General features: G+C 35.9%; 1 protein-coding gene across 1 annotated transcript in view; it reads left to right on the forward strand.

Annotated features, from left to right (window-relative positions):
• Positions 1 to 17,183, forward strand: part of RABL3 (RAB, member of RAS oncogene family like 3) — a 37,667-nt gene extending 20,484 nt beyond the window's left edge. Inside the window, exons 3-8 of the mRNA XM_040250892.1 lie at positions 617 to 746; positions 5,187 to 5,301; positions 7,652 to 7,802; positions 12,065 to 12,136; positions 15,379 to 15,417; positions 16,005 to 17,183. Of these exons, the coding sequence (XP_040106826.1) occupies positions 617 to 746; positions 5,187 to 5,301; positions 7,652 to 7,802; positions 12,065 to 12,136; positions 15,379 to 15,417; positions 16,005 to 16,070 (573 nt within the window). The 3' untranslated portion in view covers positions 16,071 to 17,183. The remainder of the gene's footprint in view (positions 1 to 616; positions 747 to 5,186; positions 5,302 to 7,651; positions 7,803 to 12,064; positions 12,137 to 15,378; positions 15,418 to 16,004) is intronic.
• Positions 17,184 to 18,573: the final 1,390 nt, after the last annotated feature.

Raw genomic sequence — 18,573 nt, forward strand, 5'->3', positions numbered from 1 at the left:
CAGGTTGTAGACATTCTTTTCTGATTGCTTCTGTCTTGGGAAGCAAGTTTATTAGCTGTGCTTGAGGATAGGAGAGAGTTATTGGAAATTTGAAAAAGACGAGTAAGTGTGAAATAGTTATCTAGGAGAGGAAAAGTAGAAATCAACTATGGAACTGACTAAAGGACAGCTTCAAAGGTAGACTGGAATTTAAAATGAATCCAGTTAGCTTGAATTTATATTTTTCTGAACATTATATTCAGTTGCAGACATGGAATACAGGAAAAGGTGGATATAATCAAAGTTGAAATGTTTGGTGAATATTATGTTGTGGGGTGGGGAAGGAGTGACAAAAATGACATAGTAGAACTTTTGCTTTGTTAGGAAGGAAGTGAGGATTTGGAAGTTGAAGGGAGAACTTTGGAAGATGTTATGAACAATGAACTGTAAGAACCTTTGGGGTCAGAGATTATTATTAGAGTTGGAGTAGTAGAGAAGCTGAAAAGACGGGAGGTGGTAATCAAAGTCAGAGGGTAAGCTGCTGATACGGAAAGGTCCAGTACTTTAAGCTGGAATGAGGAGGCTTACCAGTTTTCTTAGTGGCTATAATAATTATTCTGATGGATTGATTTGTTAGGTTCATGACTACAAAGAAGGAACTCCAGAAGAGAAGACCTACTATATAGAATTATGGGATGTTGGAGGCTCTGTGGGCAGTGCCAGCAGTGTGAAAAGCACAAGAGCAGTATTCTACAACTCTGTAAATGGTAAAGCTTTTTTTATTTTTACCATATTTTAGTGGTCTCAGATCATCTGATGTGGAATGCTGGACTCAGTTTAAGAAAGATATAGTATAGTCACAGCTCTTAAATCTGCATAACACATCCCAGTTTGTATTTTCTAGATTCTGACTATGTATTTCAGAACATTAGATATTTGCTTTGTCTAAGTGCCTCTGTTTACATTATTGTCATAAACTAAATATTGAGACATAAAATTGTGTTTTAGGTACTCGACATAAAACATGGAACTTTCAAAACACTATTCCCTGGGAGTGCTTGCTGTTGCTTTAGTCAACTGAGTATATACCATTAGGAGTCGTTACAGAGATCCTGAGAATTCTTTCATCTGCTCCTTAGAGAGAGGCCTATGTAATTAAAAAAGCTACCTAAGGATGTTTTCAGGGGTGCAGAAATTTCATCCAGTTATGTACAAATACCTGGAGCAGACTTCCAGATAGAAGTGTGTAATAAGACATGATTGCAGTTCATAGAGTGCCTACTCTATGTCAAGGAACTAAACTATTGGCACCTGTGATTTACCTGTAGTTGTTTTTTTTTAATCTTTTTTAAATTCAGTTTTTATCTCTTTTTTTTACTGTGAAATATAATTTCAGCTTCTCTTTGATTGATATACCAACAGATTTAGCATCTTACCCTTCCTTTCTGATAGATGCTTATTTATTAATTGGGCTTCATTTATACTATACTTAGATCTTATTCAATAATAGGTAAGCATTGTAATTATTCATTACTATCTTCATTACTTATATTCCTCTTTCAATATCTTATCTCCCATATCATAAGGTTTTGTAGATACTACAAAAAGTAGAGAAGGCTCTTGTCACTGGATACATACTATAGAATACAGGATGAGTTGTGTTAGTTGTATCAGACCTGTGTCACATTTAACTCAGAATTCTATCTGAAAGTGTCACAATCTAACTGAAGAAACAAAATATTCATAAATGAAACAAAATAGTTAAAGATAGCGACCCCACGGACTGCAGCCCACCAGGCTCCTCGGTCCATGGGATTTTCCAGGCAAGAGTACTGGAGTGGGTTGCCATTGCCTTCTCCGAGTTAAAGATGGTGACATGAATATATGATATCATAATACATGATAAAATACATGATAATAGCATGTATTAATAGAATGTATATAAGTGAAAAAACAAATAAGACAGGTATAGTGTTAGGTGACTAATGTTGAAGAGCAGGAGAGAAAGAAATGAGGCCTGGTTTATTATATTGGTCAAATGACTTGTCAACATTGGTATCGATCTGATTTGGCAAAGAGAAGTTTGGATAAATGACACTTTTTCTGTTTGATCTTTTTTAGAAAGAATTAGGATAAAAATTATAAATAAATAATAAAGTTAAGGACTGTTCAAATCCTAGAAACTTCATGGAATTCTGAGTTGTAAACTTAGTAAGTACTGAAGAAATCCATCTAAATCCATATTTATTTGGTTATCATTTTTATACCTACTATCCATTAGTGATTTGTGTCTTCCTTGAATATTATTGAAGTAATTTCATATACCCTGTATTAGTTTCACAGGTAAGACTGAGATACATTCCTGCTTCTTAAAAAATAATCCCTGTTAAGAACAATCTTAATAGGGATTCACAGACACAGAAAACAAAATTATGATTACCGAAGAGAAAGGTAGGGAGGGATAAATTAGGAGTTTGGGATTAGCAATACAAATGCTATGTATAAAATAAATAATAAGGTCCTACTGTATAGCACAGAAAACTATATTCAATATCTTGTAATGACCCTATAATGGAAAAGAATCTCATATATATATATATATATATGTATAAATATATCTGAATCACTTTGCTGTGCATTTGAAACTAACACAGTATTGTAAATCAGTGATACTTTAATTTTTTTAAAAAAGAGAAAAATTGGTTTCTGAGTTCTGTGAGCCTACCTCTGGAACATTTCTCTTGTTAGAAGCATTCAAAGTTCTTTACTCAATCTACCATCCTTAGTTTTCTAAGAAACAGAGCATAAGGATCATTCCATTCAAATACACAGTCTGTTCTTAACAATAACTTTCTTCCCTCAATATCCTACCTCTTCCCACTGTGATGGTTGAGGCTGATAATCCCTAAAGGAGACCTGTAAAGTGTCTCTCGCTTTCAGTTTTAGCACATATTCTGATCAGCTGTTACCCTGACTTCTGTGGGCCTCACTGTGTCCCTTCTAGTTCATAGTCTACAAAGCATGGACTCTCAGCCCAAATGAAAGAAGGGACATAAGGAAAAGGGTGCTCAGTGCTCTTAAAAACTCAAAAGCCATAAATAGAGATCCTCAAAACATCTAATAACTCATTTAGGGCTTTGTAATTTTTTTCACTCTCCCAGCCAAACCCACTCATATATTTGTGTTTATACCTAGGAAATAAGGAGAGGAGAAAGTATCTGCCATTCCTTTGCCCTGAAGTGACTTTATTCTGCTTTCCTCCAGTTTTTACTGTCAGATTACTTGATTTCAAATCCTGGCTGCCTCACTTACCAGCCTCTCTGAGCCTGTTTCCACATGTGTAAAATAAAGATAATAATTGTTATTTCATTGAACTGTTCTGAAAATCAAATTAGATGACACACAGAAAGCACAATATGTAGTACATAAATACTGAATAAATATTAGCTATAATTTTAAAAAGTAGCTCTTTATTCCTTTTTCAGTCTGCCCTTGTTTCCTTAATGCGTATTAGAGCCCCTCATTGAGGAAGGTAGAGTGAATGCAATTGGACCAGGGGACCAGTGTCATATCTCTATTTGTTCCAGATGCCAGGATAAATGCAGATTTAACTTAAGCCACCTGGAACTAGTCAGCTATAACTTGCACAAGCACCTTAGTTGTACAGTGTCTGTAAAACCTAGAGGAGCCAAATAATTCTAACTCTCATGTCCTTCTCTTTTCATATTTACATATCTTACATCTTGAAGATGGGAGAAACATCAGTTTCACATTCTTTCTTCACAGTAGAATCTGGGTAATATAGGAAAGAGTTCAGTTCAGTTCAGTTCAGTCGCTCAGTCGTGTCCGATTCTTTGCGACCCCATGAATCGCAGCACGCCAGGCCTCCCTGTCCATCACCAACTCCCGGAGTTCACTCAGACTCACGTCCATCAAGTCAGTGATGCCATCCAGCCATCTCATCCTCTGTCGTCCCCTTTTCCTCCTGCCCCCAACCCTCCCAGCATCACAGTCTTTTCCAGTGAGTCAACTCTTCACATCAGGTGGCCAAAGTACTGGAGTTTCAGCTTTAGCATCATTCCTTCCAGAGAAATTCCAGGGCTGATATCCTTCAGAATGGACTGATTGGATCTCCTTGCAGTCCAAGGGACTCTCAAGAGTCTTCTCCAACACCACAGTTCAAAAGCATCAATTCTTTGGCGCTCAGCCTCCTTCACAGTCCAACTCTCACATCCATACATGACCACAGGAAAAACCATAGCCTTGACTAGACAGACCTTAGTCGGCAAAGTAATGTCTCTGCTTTTGAAAGAGTTGGGGTTTGTTTAAAAACATATAGTCTCGACCACAAGATGATACTCTAAATTTCACTAGGCATAAAACATTTCCTCTATTGTATATATTATATCATAATTACCTGCTTTGCCTTTCTATCTAGGATCTTAGCTGATTCTATTTAATTGTACTTCTCAACCTCATTATATTTTACAGTTTTTCTCAATCTCTAGAAAGTCCATCTATTTTCTACTATTCATACTTCTTAACTATCTTTTCCTATCTCCTTGTGGCATATTTCTTTTGCTGTGTTTTAACTAAACCTCTTATAGATTGAGCAAGCTTACATAGCTAGGCATTAATTCAGAGAACTGAATGATTAGACTTTTAAGTTTAGGTCCAGGTAACCTACAAGAAAACATCTTGTCAGCTAAAGAATAGGAATTTGTATCAAATTAAGTCAATACCATTTAAATAAATTTTTATTATTAAATATTTTAATGACTGTAAATAATAGGTATATGTATGATGTCTATGACAGATGCATAGTGTAGAAAAATAATATTTTTGAATGAATATAATTTCCTATATACTTAAAGTAGTTTTGATTCTTTTTATTGATGAAGTAGTTCTGTAATTAGGACCAGGCAGAGTAGGCACTCATTAAGTGTTTAATGAAGGAAGAAAAGACATTCTAAAAGCTTAATGAAATTTTTGTCAGCCCTTGTAGAATTTTTTTGTAGCTATAGAACTGACAAAGAAAAAAATTTAGTTAATTATTTGCAAGAATTTACAGAGGAAATCTTTAAATAATCATGTCTGAGTTTGTTAGTCATACCAGAATGCATTCATTAAGGAATCTAATGCTTTGTCACTTGTGAAATGAAGAGGAAATGTTAAAATATTGACATTATTTTCTCTGATTATTTTAGGTATTATTTTAGTGCATGACTTGACAAATAAGAAGTCATCCCAAAACTTGTACCGTTGGTCATTGGAAGCTCTAAATAGGGATTTGGTGCCAACTGGAGTCTTGGTAACAAATGGGTAAGCCCAGATTACTTCACAATTGGTTTGAAATGCTATAGCAGTCACAAGAATGTACCTTCCAAAATAACTATTTTGGAAGATGTTTGATTTGCAAATATTTTCTCCCAGTCTGTAGTTTGTCTTTTCATTCTCTTAGCAGTATCTCTCACAAAACAATAGTTTTTCATTTTGATGAAGTCTAGTTTCTCTGTTTTTTTCCTTTATGTATTATGTTTTGAGAATCATGTATAACAACTGTTTGCCTAATCTGTGTTTCTTTTAGAAGCTTTCTAGTTTTTGGTTTCCTTCTAGATCTGTGATTCGCTTTGAATTAGTTATAATGTTGTGAGGGTTTAGTTGAGGATGACTTTTGTATCTGAGTGTCTCATTCCAAATTATTTGTTTTTCTGAATTCTTATCTTCTCCAAAATGGTAGATAAATACAGTAATCTGAAAGATGCAAGGTTTTTTGTTTTTGCCAAAGTGGCATTGTACATGTAATACGAAAACCTGGTTATCTGTCTCTTTTGATGTTACGGTGTTATCAGCCTTATCCATTCATGATAAAATTCCTAATTTGTTTTTTACCTAATGATTTAAAAAGAAAAAAGGATTTCATGACCAAATTTCAAATTGGATATAAGATTTAATGAAAGAAAATGAGCGAAAAGGAAAGCTAAAAAAAGAAATGAGAGAACAGATTGTGTGTGTATATATTTGTATATATATATTTCATGTAACATATATGTTATGTTACATATATACAATAAACATATGTATGTTAACTTGCAAGGGATTATGAAAGACTGCAAGTGACAGAAATATATGTGTCAAAGATGATGTTTGTTAAAATACATACAAAAATTTGTATGTAAGCCAAAGTTAGAGTATGGGGTGGAAAAGTCCTAAAGGAGGACCCTTTCAAAGCTTTATTCTCGGGACTTCCCTGTCTAAGACACCGCACTCCCAATGCAGGGAACCCGAGGTTCAATCCCTGGTCAGGGAACTAGATCCCACATGCCTCAAATAAGAATTTGCACACTGCAACTAAGACTTGGTACAACCAAATAAATAAACATATACTTTTTTTTTTTTAAGAGCTTTATTCTCTAATAAAGCAATTTTCAGTTTTGGACCATGTCTCCTAAGTCAGCATTGATGTTGGTAAGAAGAAACAAAAGCCTTGAACTCAAACTGTTATTGGTTTTGATGCAGTAATTAGAATGATAATATTTTTATGAAATGGGAGGTAAAATAGTACAAAACAATTGTGCTCCAAGGCTGAACAGTAATTGAGGCTCTGTAAGATTATTGTGAAGGGCAAAAAGATTTGGTAATTTTGCACACACATACACACAAGATTTAGATTATTTAAAGAGAAAGAAAAATAATACCAAAAGAAGGAAAAAGCTATGCTCACCTGGTTTGTATTGGTTGGGTTATGCAATATTGATTTACTAACATACGGTGTTGCAACCAGATTTTGCTGACTGTTATAAACTGAGCTTATAATATGTCAGAAATCCAAATCTGTTTTATTTCTCATACGTGAGTAGAATTTATATTAACTGAATCATATTGGGCTCTATGTTCCTTTCAGTAATAGAGTGACCCAAGGCCACCAACCCCAAGTGATTCTTACTGCCTGTCCTGTGACTCCATGGCTCTCATGTCAGGACAGACAACTATTTGTTCCTTAATTATTTCCTTTTACTATTCGTTTTACATTTAAGCTGTTTCCTGTTTCTTTCCCTTTCCATTTGTTGAATCCATCTTTCCCCAGGGTAGCATCAGCTATGGTTGATTTATTCTGGACTCAGCATTCCTATTTCTTATTTTCCTGAAATGATCTATTTTTCTTTGCTATTCACAGACAGAAATAAGTATGGTGGATGTAAAGCTTATGTGTACTCCAGAAGGTACCCAGAAGCTTGGCATTCCCCTCTGCCAAAAGGCTTGACTGCGTGCTAGGTTTCTGGGTTTTCTATCCACTGAGGGTTGAATCTACTCTCTATATCTCCTCAGAAAAATTCCTCAGCTGTTAGCCTTAGAAGACAGAGTTTTAGAAGTCAGTCAACCTACTTTCATATACCTGGTGGGCTCTCAGTTTATACAAGTAGTCCGTAAAGACCCAGGGACAAATTTTGAGTAGTTGAATTAATAGTTGGAACTTGAAAGATGGTGAAGACTGATTGAAAAATGAACAGGCATGTGTAAGAAATTGGGAGAAAAGTAGGTTTACAGGTGATGGGTGAGCAAGAGTTAGTGAAGTATATGTAAAATAGTATAAGCTAGTTACCTTTAAATATTACACATCTGCATCAGAAAAGGTAAATTCTGTTCACCTCTTCATTATTATTTATCACAGGGATTATGACCGGGAACAGTTTGCTGATAACCAAATCCCACTGTTGGTAATAGGGACTAAACTGGATCAGATTCATGAAAACAAGCGTCATGAAGTTTTAACTAGGACCGCTTTCCTGGCAGAGGATTTCAATGCAGAAGAGATCAATTTGGTGTGTATTTTCACTAATGCATGCTTGTTTTATTATCAGGAAAAGGCAAAACCAAAGACTTCACAAATTACATAGTCAGAGAAGAAGCTTTATATTTGAATCAGGCATTTGGGTTTTAATCCAAACAGTAGTGAAGACTGGAGCCATACAAATTATGAGATGGGCACAGCCTCCTTGTGTGCTGATCTGTTGCAATGTTCAGACTTTGTTCAAATGTAAGTCACAGGCTTTTTCTTGAAAAGATCTTTAAAAATCACACCAAAATCAAAATAACTAAGAAGACAAAGAGTGGTCACTGATACTGTGCATTGTTTATTCTTGCTTTAGAAAAGCCTCTTAGCTTCTTAAACTTGAGAGTTTACCTTAAAAGGGAAACAGACATATAAATGAGAAAATTACAAACTGTAAACTAGGAGTGCTTCATAAGCATTAGTTTATATATATTTATGTATATACCATGAATTGAGTCCCTTCTTGAGATATTTAGCTCAATTAAAACTAGACTTTAAAAAGGCTAGGAAAGTTCTCATATAAGCCAGTTGGCATTGCTGAGGGAATGATCCTGGCCAGCAGTTTCAGTCATGGTTTATATGTCACTGTTCACAAGTAAGATTTCTACAGTATGTCAGTGTACTGGTATTTCAGCCATGCTGGTGGTGGCTCACATTTATTAAGCACTTATTAGTGCCAGGCACACTATTTTAGTACTTTATGTACATTGTCTCACATGTATCATCGTCACATCAATCCTAGAAGATAGGTACTATAAATATCTCCATTTTTAAAATGAAGACTAGAAGCAGAGAGGAGTAACTAAACCAAGGTTACACAGGTGGAACCAGGTGCTCTAACTCCAGAGCCTGTGCTCTACAACTAAACCTATTTTCCACTTAATTATCCTTCAACTAACATTTAGAATCTTGGATCTGAAAGAGTTGTTAGAAATCATCTAGATCACCAAGTACCCAAACCTGACTGCATATTCATATTACCAACAGTATTTGAAAAAATTTTTGAATCAGTGCCCTACAACTGGAGCTTTTTGTTCATAACGTGTGACAGAAGGACCTGGATTCTATAATGTTAACAAATGATTCAGGTTATTCTGAGCCCTTTTTCTGTGATTCAACATTGGTGAACGCTACTAGGTTCAAGCCCACCTCTGCCCCCATAACTGAGTTAGCTTCTGCCTGACAGTCCACGGTTTTTGGTTTTTTTTTACAATCTGCTTTGCAGTGGAGGTGCCTTTTTTCCTCAGCTGCCAGCATTATGTCCCAGGTAGTGAGGACTGGACCATCACAGTCCAGAGAATTCCCATTACATAGAATACATAATGTCCTTCTTGAAGAAGCGCTGAGGTTACTTTTTTTGAACATGGTTTCCAAAGGGAAATTTACCATTGAATATGCTTAATTTGTTCCAGCAATTACTTTTAATGTATTTTAGAATGTATCTGTTTCCATGCCTGTGAGTTTCTATGACAATCACCTAGCTATATGCTTTTCGTATTATACTTGCAAAGGCAGGGCCATCTTTAATTGTTAACAAGATGTAAAGGTACTCAAATAGTGGTACTTTGGCACACGTGGTCTCCGCAGTGTTCACATACAACATACTTAAAGCCTTCTATCAGCGTACACTTTCAAGAGCACAGAAGAAACAACAAGAGGGTCTTGAGGATGCAGAGAAGAAAAAAATGAGGAAAATTAGATAAGCTTTTCAAAAAGAGATAGTAGTCAAAAAGACTCAGCAAGTATATATAAAGTCTCAAGTAAAAACTGATTTAACAGTATTAATGCTAACATCTTTGGTTCCTATATGAATTTACTTAACATTATTAAACAGTAAGAATTAACATAATTATATACCCCAAAGATAGAATCAAAGCTATTTTGTGTTGGGGAGAAAAGGCAAATTGTTTAAATTATAAACAGGGAGGCGATAACTTATTGTTTTAAATCCTGCCAGGCTTGTTGTGGGCTTCCCTCATAGCTCAGTTGGAAAAGAATCTGCCTGCAATGCAGGAGACCGAGGTTTGATTCCTGGGTTGGGAAGATCCCCTGGAGAAGGAAAAGGCAACCCACTCCAGTGCTCTTGCCTGGAGAATCCCATGGACAGAGGAGCCTGGCAGGATACAGTCCATGGTTGCAAGAGTTGGACACGACTTAGCAACTAAATCACCACCAGGCTTATCGTGTCCAGCACAAATTTTTCTCTGCTACGTGTTTACTTCAAAGTGATCATTCTGAAGCATCTTCCCTAGTTAAGATTTCTTTCTAAAGCTTAGGCAAGCATTTAGAGCTTTAGTTTTCAGGCTTTGACCTCAGTTATGATCAATAGCAGATAGTTTATAGTTCTTTGAGATCTAAAATTCTCATCCTAAAACTATAGGATTTCTCTAGCCTGATCACCTTGAAATTGTTGGATTAAGTTTTGGAGAAGTTTTGTTTTTTGTTTGATGTTTGATTTAGTTTTTGTATTTAATACTTTAGCTCTATGTGGAGGTTTGTCTAAGGTTTGTCTTTTATGTGCCCCAGCTACTGTATAAATGTTCAAACATTATTTCAAATACAACGGATTACACAATATTTCAGTCTATTTAATCCGTATATAGAATTACCTTTTATTATGTTAAGTGCATTTGTGTCTAAAAATTCAATCTGATGGCATTTTCTTGGGATGAAGAAAGAAGGAAACTAATATTTCAGTACCTGCTATGTTAGTGAAAGAAAGTGAAGTCGCTCAGTCGTGTCCAACTCTTTGCAATCCCATGGACTGTAGTCTACCACGCTCCTCCGTCCATGGGATTTTCCAGCCAAGAGTACTGGAGTGGGTTGCCATTTCCTTCTCCAGAGGATCTTCCCAACCCAGGGATCAAACCTGGGTCTCCTGCATTGTAGGCAGACGCTTTACCATTTGAGCCACCAGGGAAGTCCTGGGCATGCATTATCTCCTTTAATTTTCACAAAAATCCTATGAGATGAGTATTGCTATCCCCATTTCACAATTAGTAAGCTTAACTTTAAAGGTTTTGTAACCTAACCAATGTCACACAATCTAGAGATACTGAGATAGATACTCAGGTTCAGAGCCTGCTGGCTTCTGAGACCTCTGATTTTTCTTTTACTGTACAATCTTTGAAAAGTTATTGTTGTCTCTTTTTTCTTTTGTGGTTTTGGAAAATGTATTTTAGCTTCTAGCCAAAATTTAAAATGTGAGCTTTGAAATGTTGTATATTGGTAAAATAGATGATTGTTATAAAATATATTGGAAAGGAATCATGTGGGTATTTATCAGAATAAATTACAAATAAATTACAGTCAGAATAAATCCAAAAATAATTAGGTCCCAAGGAACACAGATGATTTATAACTGAAAAATTAAATATTGTCCTTGCAAAGAAGCCTGTGTCATATCCCCATGGTTGGGTCTTAAGTGGCATTTGAGGTAAAAATCGAAGTAGTCAGTCTATTGAGGTGGCAAGTCAGTACTGACAAGTGAAGGCAATTCAACATTGGATTTCCAGGAAAAGGATAGCAAACCATTTAAGGTCTTTACTAATCATTGCAATGTACTATCATTATACTATTTCAGATTATTTTGTCTTTTCAGAGCCCTATTTTCTCCTCTTTTTATTCTAGTAATATCTGTTGTTTCTTATTTAATTATTATTAAAAATAATAATGATATTTTAAAATAAACTTATTATCTGTTGTTTACTATTATCACAAGTATATCTATTGTGGCCCGCCAAGGATGTAGTGCCTTGCATTCAGTGAGTGAGAAACCCCTGGCAACTGTTACTCCTTTACTCCTATTTTCATGCTTCCTACTTTTCCTGAGAACTTCATACTACTTAAGTTAGTTGAGTACTGGTAAATAACTTGTATTAAATAGTGAAGTGTTATTTATTTTTGATAGCTCTGTTTCTGCTTTTCAAGGTAAATATAGGTAAGTCACGTAAGTAGTATCTTGGTTTTGTTGTTAGTAAGACATTACCAATCCTGTCTTCCTTTATGAAGTTATTTGATGATGAATACATTGGTTCAGTGTCCTCTAAAATTGCCTAAATAACAAAGAGTAAGTGGCCTTATCTTCCTTTAGCACTTTCCTTTTTGCTCTGTGTATCATAATTTGAAAAATTACTTGAGAGTATGATGGCTAATATTTTATTATAGAACTGTGCAAGAGGAATAGTAATGACTAACAAAAAGCTTATGTTTCCTAACGTTTAATTGTGGATCTTACGTTTTATCTCCTAGGATTGCACAAATCCACGGTACTTAGCTGCAGGTTCTTCCAATGCTGTCAAGCTCAGTAGGTTTTTTGATAAGGTAATGGCTTCAATTAAGTTATTTTTAAGCTTAATTTATGTACTATGAGAGTTTAAATTCTTTGCAGAATGCTTTGTCTTTTTATTACTTCATCCTGAACCTCACAGCTTGAATAATACTTGTTTTGATCTCTCTTATCTGTTTGTATAATTGCTCAAGGCCTGCTGACATGTTTATTCTATCACCAGTGTTCTCTAAGTGAAGGATGAAACCTACTAGATTCAAATAGTTTTTTTTTTTAAGGTACCGAATTCCCTCCTTAAAACAATTTATGTTTCCATATTTTCTAGCTCTCTTTGTACTCATTCACTACTCTCAAGCCCCCATAAAATGCACTAAACTGAGGAGATTCTGCTTAAAGTCCTGAGTTATTTTGTTCACCCAGCTACTAATATTCTCCCACATAAATGTTACTGTTACTTTTAAGGCTCTGTCATCTTCTTGATTCCCTAATTTTCCCTGTCAGAAACCTTTGCATTCCAGTTATTGACTCTTACCAGCATCATCTTATTGTCCTGAACTGGAATGAAAATGTAGAATGATTCAGCATACTGGTAAATTAGAGCACTGTTTGTCTTTCCTTCACAAGGCCATATGTCTGCATTGTATATAATATTGCACAAGTTACACTGTTCACCCAGTGTTGACATTGTGCAGTAAAGTGAAATAGGATGTATTTCTATATTATTATTGAAAAAAGATTGATTTCTGTATTATATTAAGTAAATCTCCCAAGAAAAAAATTTCCCTCCTCATAGCTCTGTTTTATGAGTCTTTTCTTTTAGCTATTTAGAGATCTAAATATTTGGCTCTTTTGTCCAATAGGTCAACATAAGATAGGCCCCACAGCCCATCCCTGTTTAAAATTAGACCACTGGGAAATTTTTGCTTCATGGCATAAACTCCCAACTGGTGTGTGGCAGAAAAGGTACGGGTGTACTGAAATGGTGATCCCCTCAGTTCTCAGAGCAGCCAAGGCCCCTGGGCTGGCTCTACCATTTACCCCAAGTCACACACACATATTAGTATTCTCTAAATGTGCCATGACTGAAAAAAAATGGTAGGAAGCACTGCAAGGAACCAAATTTTCTTTCCACATTGTTTTCACAGTTAAAACATATGAGCTCCTATTTGGTTTAGATCCATGACCACCATGGTGACTCAGATAGTAAAGAATCCACCTGCCAGTGCAAGAGACCCAGGCCCAATGCCTGGGTTGGGAAGATCCCCTGGAGAAGGGAATGGCTACCCACTCCAGTATTCTTGACTAGAGAATTCTGTGGGCAAAGGAGCCTGGTGGGCTAGAGTCCATGGAATCAAGAGTCAGACACAACTGAGTGACCGACATATACCATCTGTGTCCCCTAGGAACAACATCTTATATGAATAGATCTGTATCTGACATGGAAAGATCCCACAGGATATTGTCTTAAATTTAAATAATTTATTAATTTTATTTTTTACTTAAAAAAATTTTTTTCCTACTTTCTGGCCATACCTCATGGTATGTGGGATCTTAGTTCCCCCACCAGGGATTGAACCCATGCCCCCTGCAGTGGAAGCACAGAGTCTTAACCTCTGAGCCTCCAGGGAAGTCACTTAAATCATGTATTAATTTTAAAATTTAAAAAATAAAATGTGATAAGTTATATCCCAGAGAAACAATGGATTATAGGCCAGTGTGATTCAAGTTGTCAGGCAAAGTTTTACTTAAAAGAAAGAGATTAGAGGGAATTTGGTTGGTTTTAAGAGGAGAGCAAGATTTGATAGGAGAATAATAACACAAGTTGAGGGCAGGGAATTATGAGCAAAAGGGAAAAGTAACTCCTCTTTTGGTTTCCTAAATCACAACAAAAGATAGGTGGATTAAGAGGTTGGCCAGACCTCCAGATTGCAGTGGTTGGCTGAAAGCAAGGGCCCTGGCAGCTAAATTTCACCCAGTTTTCTCTGCATCTTATCTTCCAGAATTTACAGGATTTCTTTTCCAAGAGGGTATCTAATCCTCTTCCACACTCCCTTCACTAATAGCAATTGCTCTCCACTCTAGAGTAATAGAAGTTTCCTGTCCTACCCTGAAGAGAAGAAAGAGAAATCAGTTCTGTCATAGTTTTTGTGGGGTCAAGAATTTTAGATGTATACTAATCACGAACCAGCTTTTCTGCCTTTGAGGCCAGTGAATGCCACCTTACCCTGCATCTCTTGTGGCTAAAAGTAACTGAGCCATAGTCTTGAAGATAAAAAGAATCGAGGTGAGATGAGTGTCAGGCCACTGGGAGCAAGCTGGTACAGGCCTGGAAGAAGATACTCTGCTTTATTCAGAAGAGATTCCTAGCTTCATAATTCTAGACTCTAATCTCTTAATCTCCAAATAATCTGTATTCTAATCTGCTGAACTTTTCTTAATCACAACAGCTCTGTGTAAAGAAAATAATACTGCCTCTGTTGACATTGCAGTTTCTCAAGCATTCATCATATAGACATGTGGTACTCTTAAATTCATTATATTAAGGCGTATGTTACGAAGGCTTCTTTTCAGTGATGGATTTTGCCTTATTTCTCCCACTGACCAAATATAGTTCTGAAACTGCTGAATTAAGGGTGCGAATTAAGTCTATAAGAAATTAATTGACCGATTTTGATATTGTGTCATCTGTCTCCATTAAGGACCTACAGAATTTACAACTGTGGTTATTGGAGGGATATGGCAGTTGACTACATTATACAGACAGAGACCTCTTTAAAGAATAGTTGTGCTATTGTAGTAGCAAAAGTGCTTTGCTTTTTTTTTTTAATTTATTTTTTAATTGGAGGATATTGCTTTAGACTGTTGTGTTGGTTTCTGCAATACAGCAGAGTGAATTATCTTGTGGATTCTGTCTGGTACCTTTTGGGGCTGACTGCTAGAGAGTTTTGAACCAAATTTGCAGCCAAATTTCCAGATTTACACTGGGAATTGCATGGGATCTCATGTCATTTTCTCTTGTTATTTAGTCATTTTTGTTTGTTCATTTATCTTTTGACCTATCATTAACGCTTTTTGGAACTAGAGACAGGTTTTTATAAAAATACTTCCACAATCCTGATCCCATTAGCACCAGGTTTAACTCAGTGTAGTAGATGTCTGTTGCTATTGAAACGACTCTTAACTTGGATGTACACCCTTTAGTGCCATCAGTGGTCAGTGCGCTTACTGCTTTTTCAAGGTATACATGCTAAGCCCTTAATATCTTTGTTTCTAACAGGTTATAGAGAAGAGATACTTCTTAAGAGATGGTAATCAGGTCTGTATCTATCTTTTTTGATAAAATGATTTCTTTAATTTCTGGAAAGGTTTGATTGCTCTGAAATTAACTTCCAAATTCATTTTTGAGGTTTTTTTTAAGAAGTTGGGGTGACGGGGCAGTACTTTGCAGGCCCAACCAACTGACTTTCTTCTGTCTTCTTAAATACAGAAGAAAAAACTCAGATCAAGGGAAAATAAGGGTCTTAGAAACAAGAAGAATCCAGAGATAAAGTTACATTATAAAATAATAGGAAATAATTTGCTTGAGACAGCAAAGGTACATATCCATAGTCTATCACAAGGCAAATAATTCATATGAAAGTCCAGCAGGTGAATATTGTGAGTTTCACCTTCATCCTGTCTGATTTAGATGACACTCACCAATTGCTCAGCAAATGTTTTTCATTTTAGTAGAGTTTATTTTTATTATTTAATCTGTTGTGGTTTTCTGAGTAAAACCTCAAAAAGATAGTTCTTTAAAGAACAACAGCCAGAAACAAAAAATAAGGAAAACATTTTAAAGGCTATTAGCATTTGAACTCTGCCTGTTTTGAGTCCTAACATGATTATCTTTCTTGCCTACAGATTCCAGGCTTTCCTGATCGAAAAAGGTTTGGGGGAGGAACGTTAAAGAGCTTACATTATGACTGAATAACACTCATCCTTTGGAAGAGTGAGCAAGCAGTGGCAGTTTTTCACAGCTTTCTTCTTCCTGTGTCGATTATTAATGTCTCAGCCTTTTAATGAAATCATCTTAAAAATGCCACCCTTCAGCCTCACTCTTTAATGGAAAACTGAAAGGAAGTAACAGCGTGGGAAGTCCAGACTTGGTCCTCATTCTATTTTTCACCTTTCTTTCCCTGTTTATAGATTATATAAAAACCTTGTGGAAATATGAGATGTCAAAATGATGCAGTAAATGAGCAGTGACAGAATGCTGCAGAGAACATTTACTCTTGCCTAGAACTGGAGGATTGTTATGGGTCTGTAATTTTCCCACACTCATTGCTGAAGGCTTAATTAAGTACTTCAGAAATGTATCTCCATTGTTTTACCTTCTGAGGGGAAAGGTTATGTTAATCAGCCCTGAGTTGTCCACTCAAAACAATCTCTGTCATTTTCAAAGAAGCAAAATGGTGTTATTTAATTGTCTCCACCTCCATCACACACACAAGGATGCCTAATAATAGCAATTGTCTCTCTCTCTTCTCCTTTGCAAATGGCTCAGTGGCTGGAAGAGGCAGACTAATAGCTGGAGTTAAATATAAATAGGTTAATAATACACAGAGAACAGCAGTACCAGTAAAGAAGAATTCTGCAAGAAATTGACAGCTCACTAAATCCTTCACTCTTTTTTTACAGCTGTCTGCACCCTCTTTTTTTCTGTTTGAAAACAGGCAGGGTGAAATCTAAGACCTGCACACGAGCAGCAAGAGGGATTTACAACCTCTTCAGTTTTTATTTTTATTTTTGAAGGAAAAGTCAACTCCTAAAATGTCCCTTAACTATAGTCCATAAACTATGAATATTATTCTTTGTGTTAACAATGCATTTATGGAGAGAAGTAAAAATAACTTCCACAGCAACACATTTACATGAATTATGGACTAGGATTCTTGGATTTCATAATCTAAAGTTTTTGGGGGTGGTGTGTGTGTGTATATGCATAACTGTTCATCGTTACTTTTTTTACCCATCTTTTTTGCTTGTATAATTCCCTTTGCCCCAGTTCTTTATTAATATATAAACCTGTTTTATAGAAACTGTAATTTGCTGCCTTATTCAACAACACCTTTTCACACATATTATCTCTCTGGCTTTGCTGTAAGACTCCACACTCCTGATTTTGTTCCATATTAAAGTATAATAATAGTAAATACAAAGTTTCAGCTTCTCATTTTAAAACTAGGAAAAAAACACTAAATTCTCTTTCTGTTCCGTACTCTGGAAGTCAAGGTGTGCTGAAAATGGATATCAAAATCACAGTGTTAGAGAGTGCTTTTAGTAAGGCAGTTTTGGGGATTTGAGAAAGGATTTTAAAGCACTTTTCATCAGCTAGAATATTCTCCAGTCTTTCTTCACATCCTCCCCCACAAGAGTTAGCCCTGATTTCTTTTTTGACATGGAGGAGAGCTATGTAAATCAGGATCTGTATGTGGAATTTGGCACAAGTATGCTGTGACAAAGGCTGTGCAGTTAGGAAGTAGAAACCAAATGCATACACAAAGACGGAAACCAACTGAAGTTCTCTGTGTTCCTTTTTTAAACAATAAATCAATAGCCCTTTCTTCCTCTTTCTTCCCCTTAATTAAGAAAAAGATCTATTCCAATTTCTGTATTTTCTCCCTTATTGAAAAATAACCCATCCCTGATGGCTTCAGGATCAACTTTGAAAAATTAACAGTACTCCACTCCATTTCTTCTTGTTCTCAGGCTTGACTCCTAAATTATAGTTTTCTAAGGAAAAATAACTTTTAATACTCTACAGGAAGTTTTTTGCAGTATTAGTAGCAGCAAAATAAGGTTGTTTGCCAAAATGAATGTTATTAGCCAGAGTTCTTCAAAAAGAATCTTTTGAAGCATAATTTTTGCCAAGACTTCCTGAGACCTGGTCATAAAAATTGCTTTTAGGTAATAAGTGTAAATACCAAATACTTCCTTAGAAGTGTTAATTAAATCTTCGATTTTCTTGCTTTCTTGATGGAACAGATTGCTAGCAATAGAGAAAGTGTTTTGTTTTCCCCTGTTGTGATTCAGATGTCTAGCCAGTGTTCTTACTCACTGTGGAGGCAACCAGATATGAAAATATTTGTCTACTCATCTGTCCCTCAGGTTGCTTGGTTTGCAACCCAGCTAAGGATATGAGTTGGTCTTTCTACTTTAGTGCTCTAAGGAAAGAGCTGCTCCCAAAGGGGTTAATCCATATCAGCTTTATTCAGGTTCTCAGAAGTCCCTGCACTTGAGGCATCTTTGATATAATCCAGGTGCCTTGACACTGCTGTTTTTCTGTCCATTCTGAAAATGGACTTAATAGAACTGATGTACTGGGCTGGGCCATCAGACTGAGGTAAAGAGTTCCTAACCTGCCTCTATGATCAGAGGTTTTGAGTCTTCATTTCAATAGTGTGTTCTTTAGCACCCAGCCCAGGTAGGG

Source organism: Oryx dammah, unplaced genomic scaffold, assembly GCF_014754425.2.
Source record: "Oryx dammah isolate SB20612 unplaced genomic scaffold, SCBI_Odam_1.1 HiC_scaffold_2, whole genome shotgun sequence".
NCBI lineage: Eukaryota > Metazoa > Chordata > Mammalia > Artiodactyla > Bovidae > Oryx > Oryx dammah.